The sequence below is a fragment of the Ischnura elegans genome, chromosome 10 (assembly GCF_921293095.1).
Source record: "Ischnura elegans chromosome 10, ioIscEleg1.1, whole genome shotgun sequence".
In the NCBI taxonomy this organism is placed as follows: Eukaryota; Metazoa; Arthropoda; class Insecta; order Odonata; family Coenagrionidae; genus Ischnura; species Ischnura elegans.
This window is the reverse complement of record NC_060255.1, coordinates 104,991,974-105,006,078: the sequence shown is the minus strand read 5'-3', so window position 1 is coordinate 105,006,078 and position 14,105 is coordinate 104,991,974. Positions and strand designations below refer to the sequence as shown.

Sequence of the window (14,105 nt, the reverse complement as noted above, 5' to 3'; positions counted from 1 at the left end):
TTGCTTTCTTTGACTGAGTGACTGTGTGTTCAAATGATAGCTGTCGTTTAGCGGGTCCCCTTTCTTTTGCACGTTTATGTGTATCACTACTGATGTGCTTTAACAAAGTGTCACATCTTTTAAATTAAAATCTTTTATCACTAACTTTGCACAGAAATACTCTGTCTTTCAAATAAAATCCTTCTCAGCTGAATTCACTTGCCCTGGTATGAACATTATCACTAGCTTTCGGCATTTTAAAATTCCCATCCTTCGTTCGATATTTAAAGCTGGAACTACGATAAAGAAAACAGTCCAATTGCAAAGCACAATCACTCACGATGGTGTTTCCAAACTGAGTGCTGGGTAGCTACGGTATAACCATAGTACTGTACAACTTACAAATTGGCTGAAATGTTTCATGTCATGGGTCACTTTCGATACCCCTCACCCAAGTGTTGAGGGAAAGTAGGACAGCAGCTAGATAAAAAAATCGCTTAGTTTTGATTACAGCTGTTGGCAATCGGAAAGAAGCACACATAACTAAAAATAATTGGATTCAAAGAAACTTGAAAAATTATTTCCCATATATCAATCCTGAAACATCTAGAATGAGACACTTTCTCACCTGAAGAATAAGATATTAGATTTGGCCAATATCAAAATGATTTTTTTGCGTTGTAGCTCAGTGGAGAGCCGAATATCAGACGATCTGTCCGCTAATAAGGAGAACCCCCTCTCCTCCTATCCTTTCTGTTCCTTCCTTCCCTTCCCTTAACTGCAAGCGCATTGTGCTTTCAAATAACCATACGTGTCTATGCATGTCTTTAAACGAATCGAATCGTGCAGTTGACGGCACGGTGCCAAAGACGGCCGCCGTGGTCACCACGGCACCCATTTCAATCCGGCCCGGCGGTGTGCATGAAATACAGGCAGTGCTACATTGAGGCCACTTTCTGACGAAACAACTTTTCACTGGCCGCCGTTCACGTCACAGCCCCGTGAAATTCAGGCCGCTTTCAGACGAGACGATGCTCTGACACGCTGTGGGCCGTGCCGTGAATGGCGGCCCGATCCCAGCCAGCGGCCATGTTTAAGTCAACGAAATGTTACATTAGACCCACACTTAAGGTTTTCCTGCAACAAGTTATCCAATAATGCGTCGCGGTGAGTCACCGGAATTACTGCTCGGCATTGATACATACCAGGCGTGTGAGCTTGTATTTCCCCTCTTCTGCGGCCGCGTTAAATTTCTTTCCGCACATTTTTAATCCATTATATCTAATTCATCAGGTGAGAAAGCGCCTCATTCTAAATGTTTTAGGATTGATACATGGGAATCGAAGAGAGAGGCTGTGATAAATTTAACGGCAAATGGTGGCATAGAAATCACTACCGTGCGCGATATTACGCGGATGCGTTGTGCGCTATACTAAATGAGTTAATTGACCTTGGAATCCTAACGTGATAGAGCAAATGAACATCGGCAGCATTAAACAAATGCTTAGACTTTAATAGATTATGACTCATTAGATGTGATTTTTTTGCTAATCCACCTAAAATCGCAAAAAACGCGAAATTTCGTTTCTATTTACCGAGTTTACATTATTTTGCGATATCGCGTCTCGCGAAATTCACAGACTTGTAATAATGGTACACAAATCACTTTCACCTGTTAAAGTGCATTTTTTTCTGTTGATGATACTTCACTGTAAAGCACAGCAATGATTAAAAATGAATATAAAAGCTTAATTTATACTACGATTGTAATTATTTCAACTAGTAACAAACATGTGGAATTTCGATAGCCTATGGGATAGAGTGCTTGACAAAGGGTCCTTCAAGGAGTCTCTAGCCAACTCCCTCCAACTCAAATGCAAGGCCAATCTACGTTGATACTATGCTAACTCCATAAACTCCATAGACCAATAGCAATTGCCTTTCTCAAAACAATCCTTAAAAATTTTGTCAATAGTGCCCACTAAAATTGTAGCTAAGCCATTAGAGAATTAACAACACCGAAAATGGGGAATGGTTGTGGAAATGGCTTGTTATAAGGGTAAAGCAGTCACTGGTTCATATCCGTATTCAAGGAAAACCTACTGGGAATAGTCCTTTCTCATGGATCCAGTAAGGTTTACGAATTTGCAACCATCAACTGCGTGCACGGGATTATATGCAAAGATGCAAGGATCACACATTTCCCATCTAGCATGGCTCCCTATGTTCAATGGCTACTTTAAAATGACCAGGCTTTATCAGCATGCCAAAACAAAATAAAACAACTATGAATCTAGTGATGATGACAACTTTTGTATTGTAAGTTTTCAGACATGAAATGAACCTTTGTGGAAATGACTAACTCAGATTATATTCTCAAAAGGGAACAATTCCAAATAAAATAAAAAGATCTAAACAAATGTTAATATCCATGCAAAAAACACATGTGTAACTTAATGAAGCTTCACAGTGAAAAACGTGTCAGCTAGTAATATGTAGTAATATGCATATCAAACGTTTTAGATGAATTTTGAAGGAAAACACTTCTTTTGCTTCACTTATACACAAGGTGCAGTATTTGTCTGAGCTTCATGATGCATAATGAAGGAGTGCTTACCTTGTATGAAGACATGAGACGCTCAACTGCATCCGCACCAGAAACAAGTAAATTCCTTGATGTTGTAAAATACTGAGTTCTTTCACTGACACCCAATTCTCCCTGGTCATCCCCTGAAGAAAAAAAATGGAATTGACTGTAATTAAGATCAATCCTCCTCTACTCACGTGGATTTGAAAGAGTCATCTACAGCATACATCAACTATTGTTTTCCACATCAAAAAGGTCAACTGATTTTTGCTCAGGGAAGTATTTGAATTAGATTTAGTGAACACATGAATAATCCTTTGGTAGTGTAAACAAGAACATAAATGTCATTGGAGTAGAGTAAGTAGTAAGAGAATAGGTAACTCAAGAGGACTTTGGCAACACACGTGGCACTCTACCTACAGCTATCTATCAAGACCACATTTCATTCAATAATCACCAAATTTCCACAGCTTTATCAATTGAGAACATTCTCATTGGGTGATCATGACAGATCTACAATTTGTTGATTGGTTTGAGGTCCCATCGGCTAACCTTTTCATATTTACAGCCAAAGGTGGCAGGAAAGGGCTCAAGGCCCTCACCTTTCCTTGATATGCGTGCATGCATTCTCATTTCCAAGAGGAGCAATTTACAGGTAAGTGAGCAATGCCACTACTGGTTCCTGCAGTTACCCTCAGGTTACCCATTTGTGGCAACGCAACGGAAACAATTTCAGAAAGCACCAATGAGATGTCAACAAACGATTTCAAATCCCCTAAAGGTCAATGTCTCAACAAAGTTGTATTATTTTCTATTTTCAGTAAGCCATTTGAAATTGCCCTCCTAGGTTTTATTTACAGAAAAAACTATTTTTAGCATTAATATCCAAGAAATTCACATTTTGACTGTAACAAAGTTAGGGGTGTTATTTAAAATCCTTTAAAGATGCACTCTTGGAATCCATCTCAATGGAATCCTCAAATCTTGGGGATCCAATGGATTCAGGGAAGATCTGATAAGCAACCTCTGCTTATTAGTATGTACATCCAACTGCCACATGGTATTGAACCAAGAAAATGGTGAAGAAGTGTACTGTTTATACGTTACAGTATTTTTCAGCTGGCATCCACAGTGGTCAATTATACAAGCACCCATTTACGATGTAAAAAACACATTAATGTTGTTTGCATAAAACTATTGCTGACATCACTAATAGCAGGTATCACTTAAAAAGTTGGAAAATGCTCTAGAAAATCGTCCCCATAAGGAGTTGAGAAGTGCAGTTGGCACACAGCAGGTGGCACTCTTCCAATATTCATCACCATCTCTGTTTCCTCAACCCTTCCTCATTTGTTCTTTATGTAGCTCCGTCACCAATAGTCAGTCTTTCCAGCCAATTAATTTGCATGAAAATGGTGGACAACATTCATTGATATTCAGCTCATGATCATCACCTGTACCTGTGCTGTTTTTCTTGGCCGACATGAGGATGGGCAGTGAGACCATGATCATTCCCGTGCCACTCCAAACATACTTCATGAGGAACTGCTCCAGCATGACATACCACAGCCGCTGCGAGAAGATCTTGCGCATGTGGACAGTGAGTGACTTGTACGCTCTCTCCAGGTACCCAAGTTCAACCTAGGAAAAAAAACAAGAAAATCCATCATTCAATGCTCTGAAATATTTGAGCCAGCCAAGTTCTGCTTCAAGGCATGGAACTTGTTCTTATACACTACTCTTACCCTCCAGGCACCCCTGGTAAATTGAAACACACTTTTTAGTTCCAAAGCATTCCTATTGGAGGCATTTATATTCAATGTCTGTGTGTTCAGGTATTCAATTTTCACGAAAAGAGACAATGTTTCCAATATCCAGATCAATTATCCATAGAATGCCTCATTAGTTGTGTTGCACAGAAGGGAGTATGAAAAATGAGAGAGAAGGCTCACTCATTTATCACTGATGCCATTGGGAACCACATTGACAGGTACATTCAGAGCATAAAAATATTGAGTCAAAAGTTGTGCATTTATCAGGTTGTTGATTTCATTTCTGGAAAAAGACTTGTTCCGAGTTTCAAGTTGTGTTTATCTCATCATGTCAAATTGCATACTGAATGGAATAGACCATTATTGGGGTCAACAATTACAGTTAGTCTTGGCCTGATCAATTTTATTAAACGGGACTAGCCACAATGATAACTACGGAGTTACCCACAATGCACAAATTGCGTGAAAAATCCAAAGAGAAAACATAATTCACCTTGACGGGGATTCGAACCCCGATTTCTGGTCAAGTGCTTCAAAGCACTCGACATGATTTTCACCATGAGGATTTTTTGCACAATTTGGCTCGAGTGGCTTGTGCTCATAACTTTTCATTGAGTAATTTTCTCTCCATTCCTTGCATGTTTTACACAATTTCAAGTATTGCAGGGATGAAAGCCAGTATCATGATTGCATTTCTTTGGAACAAGGTGGACTTTCAACGGCTTCCTTGACTATGTGGTCCTAGTAGTGCTATGAGAGGTAATGATGGGAAGGGCAGGGAAGCAAGTTGTTTTCCAAAATGTACGAAACCACTAACCTGATGCAAAGACTGAGAAGAATCCAAAGATATTATAGACACAAGGAAAACTTAAACCATATACGTACTTGGTATCAGTTCATTTGAACTTTTAACCTCACAATTAGCTCATAATAGAATGGCAATGTTAGTATGCTCATCCAAACAATAACTCAGAGAATTAGATTCATTTGGAAGAAGAAAGTACAATGATGTCACACAGACAGGGGCACTACAATAGAGCATCCCTTTCGTGGCAGGGAGAGTCCAAGGAAAATTGAATGTAGCTAATTGCATAACTTATAAAATTACTGGCACCAGATCCTCAGACTGAATTACCTGATAATATCTAAACAGAAGGAGACAGATGAGAATAGAAAACAGAAGCAAACAAATGAAACAAGAACAGAGATGGAATAACCACCAAAACTAGTGGATAAAAATTCAACCTGACACAGACCTTCCAAATTTAGTGATATATTTATAACCTGCCACAGAAGAATCCTGAAATTCACAATAATAGCCATGAGACAAAAACTCCTCTGGACCAGGAAACAAAACAGGTACATGAGGCTATCTGGATATGAGGTCTAAGGGAATTTTTTTACCATTTACCATGACAATTGTTGTGAACACCGAATTTATAAACAGAAAATGTGACCACAAAGTTTCCCTTGAATGCTCAGTAAAAATCTTTCACTTTCTCCAGTCACATTGTTTTTGTGTCTGTGCCAATGATGATTTAGAGAGAATGCCTAGATGCGAAGGAAATTGAAATAACAATTCTAAAAAAAATAATTGAGGAAGCAAGAAGCCATTGAAAGATAGTGGTGAAAATTATTGTTTAGAGAAGTTTAAATAATAATATATAATGTAAACGACATGATGTTTAGATAGACTAGAACTAAATGTTTAAATAACTTCAGTTCCAAGAAAAAATTAAGAATTCTGAGGTATCTCAAGCATACTCCGCTTGTTTCTGCAATAAATCGTGGATAACTCAATTTGAATGCATCCGCGATAACCCCAGAAAATTATTTCTTTCCCTTGAACTTTGGGGCTATAAATTGAGCTGAAACATAATTAAGAATTTGTATATAAAACTGAAAGTAAAGGGGCTTAAGCTGGCATTTTACAATAAATCAGCACATATTACATTAAGCCTGAATCACACAATGATTTGCTCCGTCCCTTCAGAGTAATGGCTCCAATGATCCCTACAATGATAATGGCAATCACTCCATTTTCATGCGATGATATTCCATGAAGGGACGGAAATCCCACCCCTTCCCCATCCGCCATGTCCCTTCTTCTGGTGCTCGCACTGTCTTTCAGCCAATCAGAATGCAAGGCCACTAACGGCCATTGTAACAATATGCTTGGTTTTTCATGGAACGACAGTTATAAGTATAGAATGCAATGGAATAAAAGGAGAAGGATAAAAAAATAAAGGGAGATATAATAAAGAAATGACCGTGTGATTCAGAAAATGATGAGATTGACTTTTTTTAAACTTAATAAGCTACTGCTAGAGCGATTACTCCACAGGATGGAAAAACTTATCGTGTGATTCAGGGATTGTGTAGTACATACCTTGTGTCCACCATAAAAAGCTATTTCCTCGGCGTTTGCTATGATCCTGGAATGTATGTGACGCAGGTATCCCTTGCGATTCGCTTCCTCAGCAACAAGCTTGCCAAATTTTGGTGAAACTGCTTTCAAGGTTTGGCCAGTTATCATGATAACCACAAAGGCTATCACGGGACCTGAAAAACAATTACAACGTTGAGTACAGCTGTTTGGAAATAATAAACCAAATGGTGCTGTTATGTTTTTTGTATTACACATTTTCTAAAATTTGTGATACAATTTTTTAATGTAGATCAAGGTAAGCATAGGGGTGACAATAGACAAATTGTCACCCCTTTTAGACAATAGACAAATTGCACATCAAAATAATTTGAGACAGTACTTGCTAGTTTTGTTTTGGTTCAATATTAAAAGAAAGGGTAAAATGCTTTCATACCAGCAGAAAAAAAATGATATTCAGGTGAAATGAATATCAGCGTTAGCACACTATATATTATGAAACAAAAAATTTCTTCCCCTGAGAGTTGTCTCAGAACATAAATCACTTCTTTCTGCCATTAAGGAAGTCAGCTGAACTGTTCTTGAGATATTTAAATTCCTTATGGAAATAAAATGCAAAAGTGCTATCGAAGTGTTGAATTAGAACTGTATTTGCAGGTTTAATTAGGAGAGGAGCAGCTCAAATTCTTTGTAATATTGCTGGTGGCCAGAGACTGTCTGAACATGTATCGTAAGCAGTCATTCACTTCCATACATTGATAACAAAAAATTAAGCCAAATATGCGGCAACAAAGATGTCACAAGTGAACAGGAGCATGACAATGAAAGCATACACACCTACAGTACATTTATTTAAATCATATTTAAAAAACCACCGAAATTAGTTATTTCTCTAAAACAACCAAAATTAGCATTACTCGTAATTTTTATCCTGTGGTACACTGGGACAAACAAAGACCTCTACCAATGAAAAATGAGTACCTGAAATGACTTTTACTCAGTAAATCATTCATTACACTAACTATAAACTGGGCTTTGCAAAATATGTACCACAAATATAGATTACCATAAGTCTCTTCTGGAAATTTTTTTATCAGGACTTTCGATTTAAACTTTTATTCACTATTTACCAGCAGACAGGGGGCTTAAGCAAAGGAAGAATTTCACTTATGGGTGAAATATATTAGCACAATGTACTTGAGAAATTAATTCATCATGATGGTATATTTATGAGACTGCACAAGTAGATATTTTAGCACATCCAAGTCCCCATTGTTTCAGAATGACAAGCAGCAGGCTTTCATTCTGTAAATTTTCAAAAAATTTGGATTGCATGGTCATAGAAATCCTCCTTCATCCAGATAGTAAGAGTATATGCAAAATTTTTGAAACAACGGCAAAAAAAAAACTTGGACCATAAAGCTTCTTATAAATTTACCTATGGATATGCTTTGCAACGATTCAGAAATCACAGTCTAAAAGTGGTACCTCAGATCTTGAACTGAAATGAACAATTGCCACCTTCCTCTTTAAGCAAAATATTCGGGAGTTTGAGAATGTTTATGCGAATCATAATCATAAACCAACTAACCAAATTCACATGCCATAAATTCTAACTTGTGCATGATTTATGATTGATCACCTGTATAGTGTTTGCTGGGCAAATAAATACATACACACATTTGGATTAATGTATGGTACGGTATTTGGAGGAGGTCAAAAGTCATTTTTACCATGAGGGAAAGGGATAGAAAGAAAGGTGGAGAGAAACCCAGTGGTGGCATTAAGGTCTGTTCACTTTATCTTTGCGGGTGAGCTGGTGTGGCTTAACCGAGTTGGGGTGAGAGGAGGGAAAGTTTATCTACACGTGACTTTCCCTCTGCCAATCAGCAGACAGTAGGCGTGGCCTAGCACTTCGGAATTTCAGTCGCTCTCAGTCCTCCGTCGTGTCAACTTCGTGAATCTGCTAGCTGTGTTGCCAAATCTCGCGCGTTCTCTTGGTGCTCTTCGATTCTTCCATTTAAATCCAACTTATAACTTACTGTTCCTTATTCTTCCACTTCAATCCTTTTCCATCGTCTTTCCAGAAAACTTTTATTCACCTTTTGCATTCCCATCAGCACCGACTCCCTCCCTCCACCTATTCCCTCTCGGTACTTTTCTGATCCCTTTCTTATCAAACCCTAACCCTTTTCCTCAACTCCGTATTTACTTTTGGGTATTACAACCTATATAGTTTTGTATACCTCTGATTTAAAAGAGTAACATCCGAGCGTGTTTATTGAAGGCTCCGAAAGTGACTTCGAAAATTAAGACACTGACAGGAGGGAAGACGAGGAGGTTGATTTATTAGCCACACCACTCCAGCAATAAGTTACAAAATAAATTATTTAATAAAATACCCGTCGTGCTACTTTTCTCCATTCTTTTTGCATCCTCATCCTCATGAATTCCCTTGCAATCCCCGTTTATCAGAATGTTACGCTTATGCATGCCTTTCACCAGCGGTCTCGCATTTAGCGCCGGCCTCGGTGGCGGCGGGGTAACGTTCTCGCCTGCCAAACAAGAGGTCGCGGGTTCGAGTCCCGCCTGGGTAGGTTTTCCCTGTCCAGGGCATGGTTGTTCGTGTGCGTTTAATTATTAAATTTGTTGAATACCCCGATGTAAAATGGCCAACATGAGCTGTATTCGGTGGTTTGGGAATAAAATAAAATAAATAAAACGGCTTAACGTCCCATCTGACGGACAGAGTGCTGCACTTTCCTCCCCCTTTAAAGTAAATATGAAACATTCCCCACAAAGCACAAAGTAGGGATAAGGGCACTCTCTTAAAATCTACGCCACCACTGGGATTAGAACCTGATCCTATTTATGATTGGTATCTGAGTGCAGCTTACGTATTTAAAAGTCAGAGTCGGAAACAAAACCAACACTGCATTATTTCAGAATGGAGGGAAACATCAGTTTGTATGTGACATTGGGGCCAACAGGTACGAGCGTAAGTAATGAATGGAACAACCGGAGAGGGCAAGATTAGAACGGTCCATCAAAGTGACAATTCTTGGTTCATCTAAAGTGAGTGACCAACCCCAGTCCTTCAAGCATTACAGATAAAAATAGGTGTAATACATTAATTTTCCACAATGGAAAGGTTTCATAGCAGTTAAGCCTGACATTATTAGTACTATAATAGCGTCAGGCTAAACTGCTATGAAATTGAATAACTACAACCGTGAAGAGTTGAGAAAGGCATTTGATACCAACCAGGTATGATGGAAGCGCCCATTCGGTGTGAAGTTCGCGCCAGGGTGAGCGCAATGAGCGCACAATCAAAGAGGGGCTTTGTCAGGTGAGAATAGAGATGGGCCACAGAAGCTGTGAAGGCCGTCACATCATCAGTCAGGCAGTGATCAGCATTCTCAATACGACCATCCAGATTTGAAGCTCTGAAAGACAAAACGTGCAGTCACCAATGAGCCAACAGCTTCAGATAGACACTTGACGAGTTTAAGTATCACATGGAAGTTCATTGTAACAAGTATAGACCCAACTTAGTACTTTGCCACAATGACTTCTTTTTATTTCTTCCGGTTTCAATGTGCTTCAAGTCAAGAGCTGTCAGAGTGACAAGCAGGCAGCCTGGTACAATTATATTGCACAAGGGTATGAGTTCCCAACCAGTCACTCTCCTATTCACTCGTGCTACCCTACTTACACCATTATATATTTCGAGCTGACTGATCTTCACCTAGACAGCTCATGACGAGAAGTGCGTCAAGACCGGAAGAAAAGAAGTAAATAAACGAGGAAAATTAATGTCTATATTTGAGCCATCAACATGGAAATCGTCCACGCTTCCATGAAACAAGAGGCCCTACTGAAACCTTCAAGTGGTGATAAACACGACCTATTTTCTCTACAACTGATAGAAGATGAAGGCAGCTACAACAGCCATGCAGGCGTTGACATGAAGCTACATTGCCGCACAAATGACTCAATGCAGACAGCTACAAGGAGCAAAATATGAATACAAAACATGACATTTTCACCAGAGCCAGGTATCATTTCTCAGGCGATAAGAAATTAAAATTAGGGTAGGGTCTGATTGTAAAGATTCAATGAGTGTCAATGGGTTTAAATATCATTATCAACATGATATAGTCATGTCAGCAACTCCTTCACCTGTAGTAGGTTTGGTCCTTGAAATACAGCCGGTATGCATGAGCCACAAGTCTGGTTCTGAAAGCGAGGGCAAGCCTGCTTTCCAGATAACGAATGGTGGAATTGATGAAGGTAGCCGGCACTGCCACTCCGAGCCACCACATCAGCATCACGGCGAAGGATCGCACGTCTCGCCTCACAATGTGTTTCACCATCTGACCCTCCATCGTGGCCACATAGATCGATAGAAAAGTCCTACAAGCCAGCGAGAAAGTGTGCAGGGTCAGCAAGCCCATTTCACCAGTCCATACACCAGGAACCATAACCTGCACAAGCTTCCGTAGCTGTATTAGGAATTCTTTACTAACACTGGGGGACTTTTTGAACCTCGCACCCGCATCGTCTTGCTGTTTCGCGGTTTTACTCTTTTTCGCCTCTTCCTCAGTCCTGCAGGGAACATCTTTGGGATCTATCACTTCCACTTTATGGGCTGTTTTCAAAGAAGAACCAACATCGTTGCATTTTTCGCTACCGTCGGGCTGCTTTTCTGGCTTATAGAACTGTTGCAGGTAGGGGTATCCGAATTTCAATCCATAAAGACACACCGCTACCACAACAACACTGCGCGTGAAGTGTTCCTTGGGGATGTTGTATTTGGCGGCGGTGGAATCCAGGTACTTGGAGATTGCAGTCGGCATTATGGCGATACTGTTGTCTCCTCTTCGCGCGCACAATCACAGAATCCAAGCGAACACAAAAATGTCCTTGGTTGACACTATAAATACATCGAAACTCGCTCAATATCCATGTTGTTTACTTCTTCACTTCCGTATCCTAAACAATATTGCCCTCTTCCGAAATGTATGCACGAGGAAGATCATTTTCCACACATTATGAAGTATCACTACTTCGCGAAATCACGTCTAACGTTGACTCACTGCATCGCCAGCAGCTGACTGCGATCGAGGAGGCCAAAGAAGCGACATGCGAGTCTCCTCCTGCGATAAGCTCTTCCTGCCCTCCCCTCTTGCCGCCCGACCCGTTGCGGCGAGACAAGTGACTGTAGCTAGCCGCAGCCACTAATCGACTGAATAGGTAAGGTCATAACGGGATACAGTTGAAAAAAATAACTTGCGAAACAAGTCGGCCTGACTGATAGCATTCTTGCAGGAAAAGTCCACTATCTCATTCTGCTGCAATTACCAGGAAACAAGCTTTAAATTTTAGAAGGGTTAAAATTACCGATGCTAATTAAAAAAGGCTTGTTCGTGGATATGCGGATTACTTAACATATTATTTAATTAATCAAGAGGAAAATTATCTACTTCTGGTATCAAAAAGAAGTAGGCTCATAGTTCAATGAATGTTAAAGTTCGATGAGTTCCAATCTCGCACGATTTGCGCAGAAAATGGGACACAGCGGGGCTCTAAGTGCATGCGCTGAGTGTAAAATAAAAAATGCGCGGCGTATAAGAAAGTAGAGAAAGCCTTTAAGGAGACTCGTTCTATCTGACCTAGCTTCGTCATGGAGTCCTGATATGTAGGACTTCCTTTAAAGTAAAAGTGACTTTATTCCTCGTTTACGATATGCTACAGAAAGTCTCGGGCCGCTCGCATCCGTAGAAGGAGCCCAGTCCAATCCTTTCTCCATCCGGACGGGTCGGTGAAATCAGCTCCCTTTTATCGAGGTCGCAAACTTTGTTGATGGTCGCTCGGGATTTTATTTCTCCCAAATCGAGGAACGTAAATATATGAGCGGATTTTAAAAAACCGCTTCGCAGCATTTAAAGGCACCGCCAACGTCGATTTATTTGGTCTAAAAAATCAAACCCTGCGACCGTGTCAATATACGATTTTTTGAAGGTGCATTTTCAACCATCCACGTAGAAATTATATGTCTCTTCGCATACAATTCGCCATTGAGGTAGTTGGTCATTCAATCAACCCGGACCACTATGACGTCACACTGTTTATATATTCACCGCATGGTCCCATGAGTGAGATGGTTTTCAGATGGTATTCCACGGTTGCGCATATACCCAGCGCTACTGATGAGGCTTGCGATATATTAGGGCTCCAAGGCAAGCTCCTCGTGAAAAAGTTTTCTTTCTTGGACCAATATTTTGCCGTAGCAACAGCGGCGGATTAAATGCGGACGTAACGTCTGGGAAAATCGAAAGGATAGTAATATTTGACGTGGCTCCCCAGTTCAGGTTTTTCCACCAGATCAACAAACAACAATTAAAAATAGTAGATGAATGGAACAAGTTACTTGCCCTAGCGCATATCATATCTACGCATTATCTGTAAGAGCCATAGCATACCATAAGCATATCTCCAAGGCGCCGCGGATAGGAATGAACCATCCCCAGAACAAACACCTTAATCCGCCATTGCATAGCAACGCATTAAACGTTGACATTATTGGTTTCAGCCTCAAAATATTTTCATGAGATGTAATGAGGATCATGAGCTGGACCAACACATGCGTAATGACTCATCTCTGTACATTAACAACCTGGAACAACAACCTGAAAACTGGGCTCCTCAGGTGAACATATAATAAGTGTGACGTCAGTGGTGCTTTTTTTTCAATGCTACAATTACCCTAATTCAATGACATAGGAAAGCGTGTTTAAGAATTTTTCACGTGGGTTCTATGAGTGCGCCCACCATTTCAATTTCGTCTCTTGCATGAACGATTATGATACATGTGTCTATGAATTAATAAAATTCCCCTTATTTTTCCTTGCAATTCTATCCAATGGGAAATGAATTTTTTTTAATAATCACACTGAGGTTTAACCTTTTACACATCTAGAACTAAAGCTTATCTTGGCTAATTAGGGGGTTCTCTCATGGAGAATCGTCGCGATAAACAAGGCGAGTTGGAGGGGTCAGGTTGTACGAACACCTATCACCCTGAAATATTTGGTATATTCTAACGAGTACCCCCTTCAAATTTATCCCCCCCCCCCCGAAATTTTATCTCCTTCCTCTTCATTACCCCTGAAAAAATGTCTGACCACTTCTTTGGTTGATATCACCATTTCTTCCAAAAAGACCCTAAATTATTTGGAAGATGGAAGAGAAATTTAAGTGGAGACGAACGAAGTCTTTCCCATTCATCCCATAATAGGGTAGTTTCCTTCATCAAAGAAAACGAAAGGCATTGATTGCGATTCGTTACCCACCATTAGTGTATTCATAATACACAAAT

General features: G+C 40.0%; 1 protein-coding gene across 2 annotated transcripts in view; it reads right to left on the bottom strand.

Annotated features, from left to right (window-relative positions):
• The window catches only part of LOC124166625 (ATP-binding cassette sub-family D member), a 31,514-nt gene extending 19,574 nt beyond the window's left edge, over positions 1 to 11,940 (bottom strand). The window contains exons 1-5 of one of the 2 annotated variants that reach the window (XM_046544238.1): positions 10,907 to 11,940; positions 9,989 to 10,170; positions 6,728 to 6,900; positions 4,021 to 4,207; positions 2,597 to 2,709 (exon numbers count right to left, since the gene is read on the bottom strand). In XM_046544238.1, coding sequence (XP_046400194.1) covers positions 2,597 to 2,709; positions 4,021 to 4,207; positions 6,728 to 6,900; positions 9,989 to 10,170; positions 10,907 to 11,583 — 1,332 coding nt within the window. In that variant the 5' untranslated portion in view covers positions 11,584 to 11,940. The remainder of the gene's footprint in view (positions 1 to 2,596; positions 2,710 to 4,020; positions 4,208 to 6,727; positions 6,901 to 9,988; positions 10,171 to 10,906) is intronic. The other variant, XM_046544239.1, reaches the window with a different exon arrangement.
• Positions 11,941 to 14,105: the final 2,165 nt, after the last annotated feature.